At 36.3% G+C, this 18,104-nt stretch overlaps 2 protein-coding genes across 2 annotated transcripts; both read right to left on the reverse strand.

Annotated features, from left to right (window-relative positions):
- Positions 1-1,122: 1,122 nt before the first annotated feature.
- LOC126628731 (chorismate synthase, chloroplastic-like) lies at positions 1,123-7,015 on the reverse strand. Its single transcript, XM_050298519.1, has 13 exons — positions 6,671-7,015; positions 6,147-6,297; positions 5,723-5,799; positions 5,551-5,609; positions 4,920-5,003; positions 4,739-4,831; positions 3,887-3,967; positions 3,017-3,148; positions 2,473-2,575; positions 2,210-2,304; positions 2,043-2,108; positions 1,651-1,735; positions 1,123-1,538 (listed from the first exon to the last, which is right to left on the reverse strand). Exons 1-13 carry the CDS (start codon positions 6,819-6,821, stop codon positions 1,348-1,350), a joined length of 1,368 nt encoding a protein of 455 aa, XP_050154476.1. The 5' UTR covers positions 6,822-7,015; the 3' UTR covers positions 1,123-1,347.
- A 1,121-nt stretch (positions 7,016-8,136) lies between these two features.
- On the reverse strand, positions 8,137-16,306 carry LOC126628730 (aminodeoxychorismate synthase, chloroplastic-like). Its single transcript, XM_050298518.1, has 14 exons — positions 15,899-16,306; positions 14,801-15,183; positions 14,477-14,608; positions 14,054-14,121; positions 13,380-13,444; positions 13,122-13,188; positions 12,038-12,298; positions 11,824-11,950; positions 11,102-11,430; positions 10,809-10,888; positions 10,487-10,589; positions 10,172-10,254; positions 9,114-9,731; positions 8,137-8,774 (listed from the first exon to the last, which is right to left on the reverse strand). The coding sequence occupies exons 2-14, from the start codon at positions 15,129-15,131 to the stop codon at positions 8,294-8,296; spliced, it is 2,745 nt and encodes a 914-aa protein (XP_050154475.1). The 5' UTR covers positions 15,132-15,183; positions 15,899-16,306; the 3' UTR covers positions 8,137-8,293.
- Positions 16,307-18,104: the final 1,798 nt, after the last annotated feature.

Here is an 18,104-nt window from a genome sequence, read left to right on the forward strand (position 1 = left end):
TCTAGACTGTTGGATTTCAAAAAAATTGAAATCCAACAGCCCAAATTTAGACACGTGGCCAACGGTAATAATTATGACATTTTCTTTTCTTTTTTTTTTAAGTTTTTTTGCCGAAAAATCTGGATCGTTGATCTAGGAATCGGACGGCCCAAATTTTGCCATGTCACTAGCCGTTGGGTTTAAAATTCAAATTTGTTTTTTACCGTTGGAAATCCAACAGCTATAACCAAGCCACGTGGCCCATATCCTACGCCCCTTTAGTGCGCCTGCAACATGGGCCCCACACCTGTTGCCTTGTCAGCCCAAGCGCACATGTTTCCCACTTGCCTGATGTAAAAAAATATATGTTCTCTAACATCATGCTGGCATCAGCATGACGCCAAATAGGACGATTCCTACCTCCTCCCATTTTGCGCCGGCCTAAAAGATAGGGCTGGAGATGTTCGAAGCCCCTAACATTTCATACGGGTTGCAAATATAACATCTAATTTACCTTCCAAAGTTAACTTCATACACTATTTCTTTGTGTAAAATTACCAATGTACCCTCCAATATGTATCACATGCAAGTAACGTGACTTAAATTGACAAAAAATTGAACATAGTAACTTTGAATCTAATATTAGGGATGTAATGCCACTCAGTACTACGGTCTGGTGGTATTTCTCTTTACTTGGAAGTGCGAGATCTTAAGTTCTAATCTCATGGATGGCGAATTCAATACCAAATTAGGCTACCTATTGTGTGACTTCGTAGAACTCCCCCTTCCCTTAGCGTAAAAATATTGATGTACTAAAAAAAAAAATATTAGGGATGTAATTGACAAATTTTTATAATTAAGGTTTGATTTTTCTGAAAAAAATAGTTTAGAGACCTAATTTTCACTCATGTAATAATTCAGAGACTGAATTGGCAATTCACCCTTCTTTATATACTCTTACTAATTTTCAATTGATATAGTTATATCTTCTGATCAATGAAAACGGAAGATTCGAGCTTGGATTCAATTGAATGAGATTTATTCAGTTTCAAAGTCTAAAACACATAATTCTGGGATTAACAGTACCTCAACCGGATAAAAAAAGACCTTGTTTCACATATTTAAGATAAATAACTGCAGTAATGATAGTAGATAATAATTTTATTGGCTCGGAATTACTTCTACAGATTGAATGATTGAGAAAACTTATTTTTGAAAAAAATGGTCGACACACCTCACATATATTCCAGTCTGACAGCGTCTCACTAGTTCTAGCTTGCCGTCCCACACCAAACATGCGTTTCATGACGATGAATTTTCACTGTCCGATACAAGACATATATAATGCTACAGAAAGTTTGTCAACCTTCAAATGTGCACACCAGCAGCCTCCGCTGCTTCAACCACTTGCGGCGGCACAGGGTCTTGTAGGTCAACCATTGGCTGTGGCACAAGGTCTTGTAGGTCGGGATTGATAGGAAACATGTGACACTGTGCAAAATCTGCCATTAGTTGGTCCACCAGCGCAAGGGCTATTGCAGCTTCCACCATCGGCACAGCTGCGTCAATCCACCAAGCAAAACATATGTAAGCAACTGCAAGGATCGTTTTACAGAAAAAAAATGTACGTAGAGAATGATGCCTGAGAGTACATATCATTCACAGACGCACCTCGCGGAACAACACAGGGATCATGGCGACCACGGGCTATTAGTTCTATCTCTTTTTTATCTCTAGTCACTGTATTCTGCTTCTTCTGCACAAATACCACAAAACCACCATGGCAGATTGGTCACTTGATTACAATTTTCTGTTTTGACAATCAATTACATACATATCAAAGAAAAACCCAAGTTCGGTTCAAGATTCTCCTATCGATCACAAGTTTGAAATTAAAAAATATCCCTAAGACCAATCGCCCATGTTTAGTCATAACTTCTCACTTTCTCTCATAAAAAGTCTAAGCAATATAAGAGCCAGAGGCGTGAGTGTGCGTGCGTGCTCTGTGTGTGTGTGTGTGAGAGAGAGAGAGAGAGAGAGAGAGAGAGAGAGGTTCGACTTACTCCAATAGTAGCTGTTGGCTTGAAGGCTATTCTCATGTTTATAATTTCCCCATTGGATAGTCCTCCCTGATTGCCAGCATATACAATCTCAGTGTAAAACACACGCTCCACAAACATTTTACCAACATACTCTACATACAAAAGCAACTGAAATATAGAAAAAATACCTGTGTCCCACCAGAGCGGTTTGTTCTTGTCCTGATTTTTCCTTGATCATCTAAATAGAATTCATCATTATGTTCACTCCCAGTTAAAAAGGTACCTGTTATGCATACATGAACGGTAGGAACTTACGCAAAATACAGTTGGAGAAAAAAAAAAAGCTTCATAATAGAATTCTCGCGACTGTTCTTCAATCATCAAGTCCAATTTAAGAACTTTGTAGAGAAACGCCATACAAAAGTACCACAAAAAGTTTGTAAATCTTAACCTGCAAATCCACTTCCAATTTCAAATCCCTTTGTTGCAGGTAATGACATTACAGCTTTAGCAAATTCAGCTTCAAGTTTATCAAAGACTGGCGAACCAAGCCCCTGAGATACAATAAAATGATCGCAATTCCATATATGACTTGATGAAAATTAAACAAATTACTGAAAGAGCAATATAACTAGGGGAGTGCTAGCAACCTTCTCACTTCTACTCATGACACGTGTATTCCAGTAGCACTCGAAACTAAAAGTTTAATTACTTTTTGGTTGACAAACTAAAATTTTAACTATACTAACAAAGGAATAAAAAAAGTGGGATTTTAATATAGTTAAAATTTTAGTTTCGGGTGCTAGTGGAGTACACGTGGCATGAAGAGAAGTGAAAAGGTTGAAATGAAAAGGTTAAGTGAGAAGGTTGCTAGCATTTTTCATATAACTAACTTTGCAGTGGTTAAGGTAAAGAGTGTGCCCCCTTAATAAACAGTTGAAGACATGTAGAGAGAGTAATAAACAGTTGAAGACATGTAGAGAGAGTGAGTTTACGGGTGGGCAATTTTTAACAATGCATGTGACAACACCACCAATAGATTGCCCTTTCACCCTAACAGCATCAATGGCAGCAATCATCTTCTCTGCATATTCAGGATCTGGGCACCTAACGATATTACTCTCTATCTGGCAGTATGTCACAAAAGAATAAAAAAATAAAAGTTCAGTGATTAATAAAAGTTAAATGTGAGTCAATAAGTACTTCAAAAATGCCTTAATTGAGAGAAAATGAATTAAATACAAAAAAAGCAAGCAACAGACTGATACTTGTGTTTCTTACTTTGAAACGTCACTAATTTTTTTGGATATGAGATTTCTATGACTTGAAACCTAGAATAACAATGGATTCAATTATTAAGTGAAAGGTATTCATAAAGAGAGTATCTCTTTCAATTTGTCGGCTACCGGTTAGAAAACAATTGGGAGACACTTCGTGAAGAGGGATATTTTCTTCCCAGATTTGGGAGTGGACACTTTTGCAGTCAATAACTCGGGATATAGAGCTAGATGTGCTAACCACATAAAAAAATTCATAAACACTAGTAAGCGTAAAGGTCTAAAACATCAAGCTACAAATTGAGATACTCAAGTTTGTAGAGGTGAGATATTGTTAAATAGAGTGTGCATGGACAAGCCTCCCGGTAATTACTTTGGAGACTACAATAACATTCATAGTTTGTCTGCACTTCACTTACAAAGGAATGAAACAGATTGGAGTGTAATTTCTTTTCCTGGACATGCATTCTCAAATATGTATGGAAATCCAAGGAAGTTAGCTACTCCTGTCATATGACTCCCATTTTTTGTTGCTACTCTTGAATGGCTTTGCTACAAGAGATTTTAAATTAATATCCATTATCGCACCTGATCCAGTGTCAAATTGTGATGATCAACCAACTCCTCGGGAAGCACTACCTTCTGAACTTGTGAGACATAAGCAAGGACCTGAAATATGACAAACATTAAGGAAAAGTCTTAAAAACTATAACAAGAATTTCAATCAGTAAAAGAATGTGCAGATGATAATCTATGGACACAAGATTAACAAGAGAAGTGAGGATTTTTTTTTTCAAATCAACTCGCAGGACAATAATTATCAAAAGCTCCAAACTTCAGTTACTCGTTCACAATCATTCGAGGACAGGGGCTTGAGTGTCATGTATTGACATGGACATGGGGTGCCCGACAAGTCCGCTTCCAAAAATCTACGCACTCAGACATGCCAATACATGTGCATTTTGTAAATGAAAAAAAATCATCATTTATTGAGCAAATTTATCATAGAAAATATACAATAGTAACAACCATTTGCCATTGTCAGATTTTCTAGAAAAAAAACTCTCAAGGTTTTGATAAGTTCGCAATTTATCTATGCAAATGAAGATATCCTATACAGCAAAATCATAAGTTTCTAAGTAACACGTGTTGTGTCCATTTTGCCATTCATAAGAAATAAGAATCCAAAGATGTGACTAACGTGGGTGGACACGTGTTCTGTCTTTAGATGTCCTATCCAGTAAAATCATAAGTTACATAGTAACAACTGTAAGTCAGGTGTTTCCTGTCCATCTTGAATTTATCAGGTAAAATTAAAACTAATTATAGCAGGACACATTTGCAATTCACAAGGGAATACCACAATAAAGAGAAAAAAAAATGATTAAATGAACTGGAGTCTTGGGCATAACGATGCAACACATAGTTTACTACATGCACCTCAGTTCCTGAGAAAGCCTTAAGGATTTTCTTGGCAAGGGCTCCAGCAGCAACTCTTCCAATTGTTTCTCTAGCAGAAGATCTACCACCGCCCTTCAATTACAAATTAGCTTAAGATTTATGCATCTGCAATTTCAAAATACGCTTGTAAACCTTTAATGGTTAAGCTTAAAACCATTACCTGCACTGATCTGATACCATACTTCTGGTCATAAGTTCGATCTGCATGTGAAGGCCTATATGCTACTGACATTTCATCATAATCCTGAAATTCCAGCGACATAGTTATTTCCATGCACCATAAAGAATGTCAATTGATACAAGTGACTGAATTATATAGAGTATAAATGTGATTGTTAATCCATAGTATCCTATATATCACGATTCAGAGGAAATACCAGAAACATAACAGTAAACTCTTTAACGAGTTCTAGTACTCAAAATACAAACTATCTAATCAGTTCCATAGCCCTCATATTGTGTTCCACAGCCCTCATATCAGTTCCACAACATGATTAAATAGATTGAAAACTACAAATTCCATACCCAGAATAAAGGAAAACTAATGAAAATGGCTGGAAAATTTAAGTTTTTATCAAAAGGACAAAAAGGTGTTAGTAAGTGAATAGTACCAAGGGTGACTTTTTAGAGTTAAAATGTCATTTTCGTTAAAAGTGAACAGTACCGGGAGTGTTTCATTAAAACTCCCCAAAAAAAAAGGTAAAACCACAAGCAAAGAAATATTGGTCTATAAAAGCTCCACCCATTTTCATTCAACTTCATATATATGTCCTCTGGCAATAGATACTTACACGTCCTCTCTGATCAGTATTGGGTACAAGCACAAGAATTGGTGTCCCAGTTGTCACTCCTGTAGTCAATTATAACATCAATTAGAGTATACGCCACTGAAGAGAACTACAAAGGAACCCCTTTAAATAAACATATACACACACACACATACAAATTCCACAAAGATCAAACCTTCATGAACTCCCGAAAGTATTCGGCATGTGTCAGTTTCCTTCCTAGGAGTAGTAATTCGACTCTGACCTGGCCTCCTGACAACCCGTAACAAGTTTGCATTCAAAACAAACAAGAATTCAACAATTTTAGAGGAAGCTTACCATGATTATTGCATGGAATGATCTATACTAATGTCACGATATAAACACCTATTATATCCAAGGAAACTAATTGTGCCAGCATGCAATGATCCCAGACCAAATACCTCACAAACTCTACGATGAAATTGAACATGTAAAAGACACAATAGTAAAATATCCTTAAATTGAACATGAAATAGGCATCAACTCGTTTCAAATGCCATAACACGAGTTAGGTGCGTTGTTTAGCTACCCAAGAACTTTACAATGCACATGACAAGGGTGAGCCCCGTATCAAATACCTTCTGTCAAGGTCCCCTTGCAAATCTTCTGCAGACAGGGGCATACGAGGAGGGCATCCATCAATTACACAACCAACACCACCACCATGAGATTCTCCAAAAGTTGTAACACGAAAATGATTTCCGGTAGTGTTCCCAGCTGCCTGCACCTCTGAAATCCAACACCAAAATTTTCAGAATTGATCCGAAAGTTGTAACTGACTAGAATCTCTAACATATCAAAATTCCATTTACTTCAAAGTTTATGTTACAACAAACCAAAGACCGAATGTTAACATGGGTACTTAGACTTTAGAACTTGGGTAGTGATTGGAGAAGTTAATTAAAGTAAAGATGCAGTCTTTAAATTGTAAGATTCATGATTTGTGCACAAAACAAATTCAGTAGCTGCATTTCAGATAACAAAATTCTCGCACATTGCCAATCAGACAGTGGAAATTAACTCGAAAAATCTTGCTTTCTATGTAAAACAACAGTAAGTAATCAAATGAACATCCAACAATCAGAGGGAGAGAGAAACCAACGGAGTTTGTTGGGGGTTCTCGGGCGGATCACAAATTGAACGGAGGAGGACGAGAGGGTTCGGAGATCAGAGGAGGATGAGCACAACCCAGAAAGGCCATCGGTCCTTGAAGCTCCTCCGAGGAATGGCTTGGATGCAAGAGAGGAAGCCATTGCAGTTGAACCCACTGAAACTCTCAGCCCACCAACCACCAAAAACAACGACGAGAAGGAAAAGGAGGAAGGAGAAGAAGGCTGAGAAACCGACGAGGGTGATTGTATTTGGTAAAAAATAGGCGTGCTCCTACTCGCACACGCAACACAATCCACCAACTCGCTTCCACCTACCACCAAATCCCACAACTCGTCGTTCTTAAATCGGAGAGATTTTAAATTGTATTTGGACGTTGGTCCGATAAATCACGGTTGTAATAAAATTTAAGAAAAACTCCCACAAAAATAAAATATAATTATAATTATATTATGATATTTAATGTACTAAAAATATTTAAAAAAAAATTCTATCATTCTATAGTTTTAAGAAAGGGAACTTTAACGAAAAGCACCCGGTACTGTTCACTTTAACGAAAAACCACATTTTTACACTAAAAAGTCAATCCTGGTACTATTCATTTTACCCTTTATTTTGTCCTTATCATTAAAACTCAAAGTTTTCAAGCCCTTTTCATTAGTTTTCCTTTTAAGAAAAGCTTTAAATTATTTTAAATTTTCTATTTTCTTTTTATTTTGGTCAATTCATTTGCTTTGTTTGGTGGGTTGGTACTTTGTAGCGTACCCTACTAGTTGGGTGGGAGTAGGAGACTGAAGCTGTCATGGTTTGCGCGATGGTCCGTAATGGTACAGTTCTCGTCAACCGTGATGTTTCTATTTAATAGCATAATGTTATATAGTAAAACTTATACGTGTTATTATTTTATTAGATGAGGACGTCATGCTGGTGGTAAACTCATCTTCGTGTAAATTCTTTTCTTATATGGAGATTTTACCATGTAACTTGTACGTTTTTTTCCTACCTATTAGTCACTTATAATCAAATCATTTACAACCAATTATACACAAAATTTTGTTGTACAAAAGACATAAAGTGTATGTTACAGGTACTTGCTCTATTTTTTTTTCAATAAATTAAACTACACGGAATTTAAAAAAAATACTTTACGTCCTTTATAATTAATTAATACAATTTCGGACTATTAAACATGCCCTTATTTTCTTTTGTTTACTTGTTTGGTATATTGATACCTTTGGGGTCGGATTGGGTAGATGGAGTCAACTGTAAAGGCTAAATTGGCTAAGCAGACATTCCTCCTTCCAGATGTCTGACTTTGCCACATTTAATCCTCTCCCAACTAAAATTCGTAAAAACAAAATGAAATTAATCATTTGGAATAATCTAAACTATGAGAAGTGGCAGGATTTAAACTCGAGACTTTTGAAGAGAGTTTTAACCACCAGAACAATCTACCGCTTACAAATTAGAATAAAATTTTAATTAAGGAACATCCCTTTTATTGTTTTGGCAAAATGAACAATGGAATCAATAGTGACACGAAGCTATATTGCCTGTATCTTCTTTGACACTACAGAAACATTCACCACAAGGAAAAATGTGGAAAATACAATCCCTACAAAAATTCCGTTACAGCTTTTGCCGGGGCGCGCGTTTTCAGTATCATTTCGTCATACTCGTCTTCAGGAATTGATAACGCAACAATGGCTCCTCCAGCGCCTATTGAAGCTTCACCCTCGTGTATAACAACAGTTCTGATAACTATGTTGAGATCGAATGTCTGGTTATATGAGAAAAAACCAATGGATCCTGAGTAGATTCCTCGTGGACTAGTTTCGATCGAGTCAAGAAGTTCCATTGATCTTAATTTTGGTGCACCTGTCATTGAACCGCCTGGAAATGCTGCTCTCACACAGCCAACTGCACTTACATCTGACCGCTTTTTCCCGCGAATTGTGCTCACCATAGTATGGACAGTAGCATATGATTCTACATCCATAAGATGGGGCACATGAACAGAACCGGGCTCACACACACGGCCAAGGTCATTTCTTAGAAGATCAACAATCATCAAATTTTCAGCTTGATCCTTTTCACTGTAGATGAGAGAGAGAGAGAGAGAGAGAGAGATTAATTCATAGAAAGGGAGAGAAAACCACCTCATTTCTTTCTTGCCAAGTAACTACATACACAGTAGTTGTATATCGAACCCTAGATCTTGTATCGCCCACCCTCATTCTTAAAAAGGGCGGATGTATCATGAGAAATTGCATTAGTCCGAGCATGGAAAGTGAGAATAAATCTAGCTAATAGTAGAAAACTAAGATCCTGATAACAGCTCTTTCCACCGGACCAAATTGTCATCTATTGTACAATAACTATACGCAACAACGGTTTTAATCCTGTTGGAAAAAAAAAGAAGAGAAATATCTTACCTGTATTGCAGTTGTAGTTTGCGTTGTTCATCTTCCTCTAGTGTTGCACCACGAGCTATAGTACCCTTAATGGGCTTTGCTTCTAGTATACCATTTCTATCCAACCGTAAAAACCGCTCTGGTGAAGAACAGCAGACACAAAGATTTTCCTTTGAAAAATTAAGCCAGGCAGCATATGGTGCTGGATTTTTTTCTCTAAGGTGAAGGTAAAGTCCTAACGAGTCCATCTCCCCAATTCTTTTTCTCATCTGAGTTGTGAGACATAACTCATAGCTTTCACCATCTTTAATGTATTCCAGACACTTGTCGACATCTTTTATATACTGCTCTCTTGATTTATCAACAACAAAACTTTCTTGACACTGAAAAGATCGAAGAGCCTGTAAAGTTGGCTCCTCTCCCTCCTTTGTAGCAGAAGCTTTTAGCCTGAGAAGCTTCTGTTCTGTATCGTCCAACCATGGTGTCGTGCTTGTGCGTTCTTCGTTAATAGACAGTATATAAACATCGTCGGAGCAGTGATCGATAACTACAAGATTATCAGCAAAGAAAAAGCAAGCATCTGGAGTCCTGGATTTGTGGTAGTTAGAAGATGCACCACATTCAAATTTAAGGCTATACCTGCATTACACAAAATCAATGAATAACAACCAGCTAATTAAGAGCCACATACGAGCCATGACAATTAATACTTTCGGCTAGTCAGAAATTCAATCCAAGCAAAAAATCCAAAAACCAGAAACCAAAAGGGAGAGACCATGACTGATTATAACTGAACAGCAATCACAATTTGGGAAAGCGAAAAGTTAAAGAGATGTCTTCTATTCAATCAATTTCTTCAGTCAATTTCCCTTTTTGGACTGAACCATAAAAGCAGTTAAAGCATAGGAAAGATGATAAAAACATTGGTACAGTTTGAACGAGACCAAGTTCTGAGAAAACAGTTCACCACAAGATAAAACAAAAAAAAGTGAATTCACGCACCGAGGAGTAGTGGATAAGAAGGAAAAGATGGTCCAAGAACATTACATTCAAAATTTCAAATAAACTTAACTGCATACCCCATGTAGCCAATATATCCACCATGAAATTCAAATGGAAGGCCTTCATAATCCTTTTCATCGTACCGAAATGACAGGAGCTCCTGAAATACAGACCAAGCAATAAACATCACTTCACAGTGGGAGACTGAGCACGGTTACATAATAAAAAGCAAACTTAATTCCAAATGAACAGAAGAAAGTATATTCTGACATAAGTTTATGATCATTGAGATTGAGATGATACAGATTCTAAGAATAACACAGAAAAAATACAGAAAACTCAATATTTCAAGAAAACACAAATTAAACCAGAAGCTGTAATTTCACTAATACCTTTTCCAAAAAATCAAGAAACCCTTCTTCCAAAAATGTGCTTCTGTTAAAGCCTTGAGCATCCTCAACTGATAGAAAACCACTGCCCTTCAAAGTCGTATCACTGAAACATGCAGTATAGATTACTATAACATGAAAACATTCACATGAGCTTTATTCTATTCTAAAAAACAATTAAGAAAATTCCACAAGAAATCATTATAAACACCAAGGTAGTTAGCTGATGATACTTGCATGTTAAAACTTGAAGCCACATCAGTTAAATAAAAATCCATACGAAAACTAAAAAATTTGAATTCCCAAAATCAATACTGAGTCGAACCTTCTATCTGATAATTTATAGGTCAACTGCTTCCAAAGAGTTCCACCTTTTCCTCCCATAAATGAAAACCGTGCTCTTCTCTGAATATTCAAGAAAACAGAGACAATATGTAAGAAATAATGGTTTTACGAGCACTACTCAAAATAAAAGTAAGGTATTATGATAATGTCAAATGCTTCAACTAAACCTTCACAGAACATCACGAGAGAAGAAAAAATCATGCTAATATGAGATGTACTAACATCATCAATCTTAAGATAGGCACAGACATGTCAATCGAAAAATAAACAAACCTTTTCTATCGATGAACTGTCCAACCAAAAGGTATTTTCAGCTTTATGATGTCCAAACAGTGTACAGAATATATTTTTTGCTCCACCAACTTGACCAGCCAAATGCTTAAATCTCTTCCATCTCAACTTTAGATATTTAACACCAATGCCTGGATGCGAAAGGTTTACCATATTGACCACACCAGAAGAACTTGTGTTACTTGCACTGTTCTTCAATGAGGTACTTCTAGAAATCTTGCTATATAGCTGACCATCTGAATTACTTACTAGTTGCCTATGTCTAGGAACTTCTGTGAGGAATCGATTAGCGTTGGGCATCTGCATGCACGCTAAAAGAAGTTTACTGGTCAGTTGAAATCAGGAGGGAGTTTATTCTAGGAAAATAATAATAATAATAATCATAAAGCATATAGAACTACAGCCAGATGACATCTCTGGGATCCATACAATGGACACAATATTCAGGTTTGTCAAAAAAAAAAAAAAAGAATTGATCAAAAATAGCATTCTTAACAACACTCATGAAAGTTTCCAAAATCATCCTCGGAGAAGTATAAAAGAATTGGCATGCATAAGAAAGTACGTAATGTCTGCATGTAACTTAGCATGGCACATGCATGTATGTGTGCGAACAAGTGAGACTATATCAGAGGGAGAATATTGATAAACGATGTTCATAAGAAAGATGAACAGATTTTCCAGAAAAAAAAACTCTAGCTTACCTGTATAATCAAAATTCCGCTTCTTGATGAATGATGCCCTCGAATTCAGCCAATAGTCCTCTGTGATCTCTCTAAAATTCTTGAATATCTGCCTCCCATGAAAGGTCGCAATACTCTCTGGATGGAACTGTGAGGGTCAATAGCTAAAGTCAGAGAGTATTGCACGTAAAAGCAGATCTGAAATCATCACAAATCCAACGAACATGCAACCCACCTGCAAACCATAATGAGGCCGGGTAGAATGCACAATGCCCATGAGAACCTTTTCGCTCCGTACTTTTCCAGAACAACTGAAAGGCGAAAAACTTCCATTTTTCAGTTTTGTTGGAAAAGATCCCACAGCAAATTCTGAGGGAACATCAGACTTCTGGGTTTCAATAAAAGAAAGTGCATCCCTGGAGTAAGTCCATGCTATAGGAATGAGTTCATCTGGGAGGGATTCAGCATCTACAACAAGTGAATGGTACCGAACCACCTGCAATTAGGTATATTTGTAAGGCGCATAGTTAAGAATAAGTTCCACCATTATCCTAAAAGTTCATGGTAGCTAAAGTATGCACTTTCTGAAAAGCCACATTAAAACATTAAAATTTCAAGAAACAATCTTTGACCTTCTGCAGTTTTAAGTATTTGGTTTTTCCCTGGCAACTGCAGACCTACTATTTTAAATTTCAGAAATGACTAACTTTGGTTCTGCAAAAAAAGATGAGATTTTGCAAGTATGTCACTTTAGTTAAATATTAATCATTACTCAAATAAATGGGGGTAAGGCTAGCCGACATTCACCTCTCCCAGACCCTGCGTAAAGCGGGAGCCTTGTGCACTGGGTACGACTCAAATAAATGATTGCAATATGTCTCGAGTTCTCATGAAAACTTCATCTAAATGAACTTTAAAAGTTAATGTATATGGACAAGATAATTACCAATCAAATATTCTTCCCACAAAATGGTTTTAAACATCATACTATACAGAACAGAATCATCTTCTTGAAACATTAGAATTCTCGACAACTGCCTATTGTTTAGATGCAAACTGAAAGTGGGACAAGAAACTTGAAATATTTTATTATTTTTCTTAAGAGGATTAACTTTTCGCAAGATATAAAAATTCAAAACAACAGACCAGTGTTATTGACTTTCCTTGAAATATATGACATCTTTTAAGGATACCCCTACCATGGTACAGCAAACTGAATTACAAGGCTGAAGTAAACCAATGATCTTTCAGTAGACAAGTTTCTAGCTATTTATTTGGGAACTATTAATTTCAACTTCAAAGTTTAAGAAAAGGCTGACCTTAAATCCTGAGTTGTGGCCGGAAGGGATATCATTGAAAAGTTTGCACCCGTTGTGCTCAATTTCACTGTATTGAGGAAAAAGAAAGAGTAGAATGTTAATAGAAGGGAACCTATGGGGAAAGAATAAAATCACTATACCAAAGCTTGAATCCAAATTTTCAATTATAAAGCATATTTCAGATTAGTAATAACAAGATATAATAGAAAAAATAAGCACCAATGACAACCAAAATCTCGTAATAATATATAACCATACCTCAACCGTCCATGGACTGGTTCAGATGCGTGGACAACTTTAGCACCATGCACATAACCTAAAGCCTGTTTAATCAAAGCCATTCAGGAGAAAGTTGAGAACCAAACCACATTAACAGACCTATCATTCTTGAGGTGAGAGGCTATGCATTCCGATATCATCATCTTATTGAGAAAACCAAGAATCATATTTTGTCGTGTGAAATACACTGCATACCGCATAGATTCTTCTATACAAATAAATATATAAATACGATTATCCACAATTGCTGCACCTGAACAAACCAAATAAATGTATGTATATGTTTCTATTATGGGTTTAGAAACATATACAATGTATCAACATCGCAATTCCAAAAATATTCATGACTTACAGTATCTTATCAATGGCTTCTCTTGAATTAGTGGGCATGAGCAGTTTTGTTGCCGAATTTTTGGGTTTTTTTTTTTAATACGTACTAGTCAAAAATATCTTTTAATGACAAATACTACTTAGGGTTTAGGGTTTAGGGTTTAGGGCATGTGTATGTGATTCTATCGGTAGCCTTCAAACTCACCTACTCAATTGATTTATTGTAATCCTCCCTAAAAATTTCATTATGCATGCAACTAGGGCATTTTAACTTAAGCATCTAGTGTCCGCTAGAAGAAAAACAAAGTACAAAACCAAAATACCTGATGTCCAAGGCAAACGCCCAAAATAGGGATATCCCAGCATTCAAGCAGCACCTGAAGACATATTCCTGACAGATTCAAATAGTTTCTCGATGAAATAATCATAAAAAGCTATAGAGTTTAAGCCAGAAAAAAACGGCTGCAAACAGAACTCCAAGATAAAGAAAAACCAGGTGCGGCACATATAGATAATCTAAAACATGTTGAAAACTATTGACAGTGTGAATCCTGTTAGATCTGCACCATAAAGACGTCGTGTATCTATTTTTGGCCAATATAAAATTCAGAAGTAAAAACCAACACAAAAAGAATATGGTTTCTGAACTATGCATGACTGTGCTTCTAGTCAATACCCAGCCATACATCATGGCAATAAGAACACAAGTAACATGGAAAAGATAAATTCACTTTTCAGAAACTCACCTATGTCTGCTGGACATTCTGGCGAACCAGGTCCAGGTGATATAACAACATTGTCAAAAGCATTTTCTTCGTACAAGTAATAGCGGATGTCTTTCCATGTCAATTCATCATTCCGCACGACCACAGGAGGCACTGGCACAATTAGAAGCTAAAATGTTAGAGACAACCTTTAGTAGGCTAACATCACATATAATTTTTATTTCCTTCACCAGGTTATAGATGATCCAAACATTTAGCCCTTGGAGATAATGAGTAGACACATGTACGACGTACATAATTTAACACACATAGAGAGAGAGAAGAGGAGGTTAGAGAAAAACTTACCCCCATTAATGACAGACAGCTCCTGGTATATATTGTATGTGTAGCTGTCATAGTTGTCAATCAACAATGTCCTCACAAATTCCAGCTTCCGACCAGGTTCCTCGAGATATTTCCTTCCCGTATTGGAACCTTTTAAGCGCTGAGGCATCAAATTGCTAGACATCACCAGCTTTCTAGCATTGTGATTAGATGCTCGAGTACTATCCTTCTTATTGAACTTATCAACCTTCACAAAAGGCTCAGAGTCCACCATATTCTTGTTTGTACATGGCAACCCCTCAACAAAAGTATATCTGAGCTCCGAAGATGACGAACACAAAGTGAAATTCATTTTTGTTACAATGAAGAATGCCAAAATTGTATAACGGTCCAAAACAGAGCTTCTGCAACACAGAAATGCACACAGTTAGATATTCCAATTATAGTGGTTTGGTCTTCATGTCTCTGTCTATACGCCTATATGAATTTACTACTCTACTCCAAGATTATTCTTTTTCCAGCATCCCCAACTAAATGGGTTGATAACAATTTGCTCACCCTCGTAACGACTCCACTGAATGCACAACAGTTGTAGTTAATACACCTTCATATGTTTACAACACTTTACTACAATATAACACCTGACACGCCATTTCTGCTCAGCGGCCTTAAGTGGCGATAATCGTTACCACCACATTAACTGTGATTTTTAAATCATCTTCTACACAAATCTTGAAATTTAAACTCATCCAACGACAAATGATGCGGTGGCAATGCTAAAAAAGATGCTCTCTTTAGTAGTGACTGCTAAACCAATGCTAAAAAAGATGCTCTCTTTAGTAGTGACTGCTAAGCCAATGAATCATATGGGCAAATGGTTAACTTATACATGGATACTGACACCCAACCGCTAATTAGCTATTAGAATAATGAAAGATGTAACAAACTAAGTAGCTGACATCTGAAATTAATCATAAATAGCTAAAGAAGTTATGTCAAATCAATAATCCAATACATAAAAAACCATTCATTCTGCCGACCAAGAAAATCCCAGAAAGCAAAACATAAACTTGCAGACACAGGAAAAATAAAAGAAGAAAAAGACGATGAGAAGCTAACCTCAGATAGTTACAGAGGGACCTGCAGAGACTTGTGAAGCTTGTTGGGTTGTTTATAACTTATGAGAGAGAGAGAGAGAGAGAGAGAGAGAGAGAGGGAATACGCTGGGGTTGGTGATGAAATGGGCCCCGGTTGGTGGGGGCGGAGATTGGAGGAGAGAAGAAAGAGAAGACGGCTGCCTGCCAGTGGAAAGTTGGAAACGGAAAGGAGGGATGTAGGACCCGCGACCACAAACCCGATACGGAAAGACAAAACGGAGTCGAGCCCAGGATGATCAAGATTCATATTGTGGAGGGGGAATCCTGGGCCGCATGCTGCGGGTTGCTCGGTTGGTCCTCTCCTTCCTTCCTGCCTTCCTTCCTTCCTTCCAGTTCAAGACTCCCAAAGCCAATGGGTGGGGCGGGGGCGCAGAACACCGTTTTACTATTTTGTTTTATTTATCAGAAGTTTTATGTTTTTTTTTAACTATTTTTTCATGATAGGGATTGGACCGTCACTTGATAATATATTTTTGTACAAGATTTAACATCTAAGATTCTCTTTAAATTTCAACGATGACGTCGACTGTCCCACTTATTCTAATTTTAATTATATAAGTTGGATTAGGCCTGACAAACTGGTTATGTCTATCGTATTCGTGTCGTTTTTGTGTAACATCTGTTATTTTAATGGATCATGTCGTGTCACATCCGTTATCTTAATGGGTCCTTAACAAGGATAAAGTGACCCGAACCGTTATGATCCGTTAAGAAAAAAAAAAAATTTCTTAAATTTGCACATACCACACATTGTCACATAAATATTACTTCCAAGCATTAAAACATATTTGTCGTTTAAGTACTACATCTACACTCGAAAATAAGAGCCTAATAAACAAACATCCATACACTACTAGTCTATTACAAAATATTAAATGTGCAAGGATATGCAAAATGAAAGAGTTTTTGTTTTCAAGGTTGTGAAGCCTTTCTCAAAAGTTTCAACCTTGCAAATGGAACTCAAAACTTGCATGTTATTCCTTTTACAAAATCCTCAATTTTCATTGATCATCATAACATAAGATTTTGTGGTATCCACTAGTATAAATATTTTAAATTGAAGATTGAATTCATTCATTGTATTCATATAGGGTCAAGGAGTGTAGCTGTAAAAAATCATCAAAATCAGAGTTAAATAACCGTTAAATTGTGATTTTTCGTTGATAATCGTCGAAAAGTTTTATCCAGTTACTTGATCTTTGAATGTTTGTTTTTTGGAATTTTTGGCGTATGCGATCGCGAAGTATATGCAAACATGTTTGAAGGTTGGATCGTTGAAACTAGTTTTGTAGAATACGACAATACGTATCCCATCAAAACAATAGATTTTGTGGTATAACATAAGATTTTGTGGTATCCACTAGTGTAAATATTTATACTTTCATTAAGTATAACATAAGATTTTATGGTATCCACTAGTGTAAATATTTTAAATTGAAGATCAAGTTCATTCATTGTATTCATATAAGGTCAAAGAGTGTAGTTGTAAAAAATCATCAAAATTGAAGTTAAAATAACTGCTAAATTGTGATTTTTCGTTGATAACGGTCGAAAAATTTTGTCTCGTTACTTGATCTCTGAATGTTTGTTTTTGCGATTTGCTGATGCAATCTCAAAGCATATACAAACAATTTTGACGGTTGGATCGTTGAAATTAGTTTCGTAGAATTCTATCTCATCAAGTTCAATGGTAAATATATCTATTATATATTAAGCGAGAGGCTCACAGATGGCGACAAAATTTTGGGGTCTCCCTATTCGACAAAAATAATTGGATCAAATTGCCCCTCAGCCAAAAAAATTCAAAACCTGCCTAAAATAATATATCAAATCACACAAGTGTAATTTGATCATAATAAAATATAAAGTAATGGGTTGTTGGATAGAAAAATAAGATTAAAAAAATGTAAGGGGTTCCATTTGTCCCCCCTCTCTCTCATCTATCATCCCTCATCTCTCACGTCTTTCTCTCTCCTCATTTTCAATGTTTTTATGCTTGCCTTTCGTTCTCTCAAGCCCAGTTATAAAAAAAAAAAAAATTCGCATGCTGATAATAATATGATTAAATTAGTTTTCAAATGATTGTTTTTTTTTAATAAATGACATTATTTATACTAAGGAGGAGTTGGTGAGTTTAGCCTCACAATGGACTAGTAATAATGTGATTC

This window comes from Malus sylvestris, chromosome 7 (genome assembly GCF_916048215.2).
Source record: "Malus sylvestris chromosome 7, drMalSylv7.2, whole genome shotgun sequence".
Taxonomy (NCBI): Eukaryota; Viridiplantae; Streptophyta; class Magnoliopsida; order Rosales; family Rosaceae; genus Malus; species Malus sylvestris.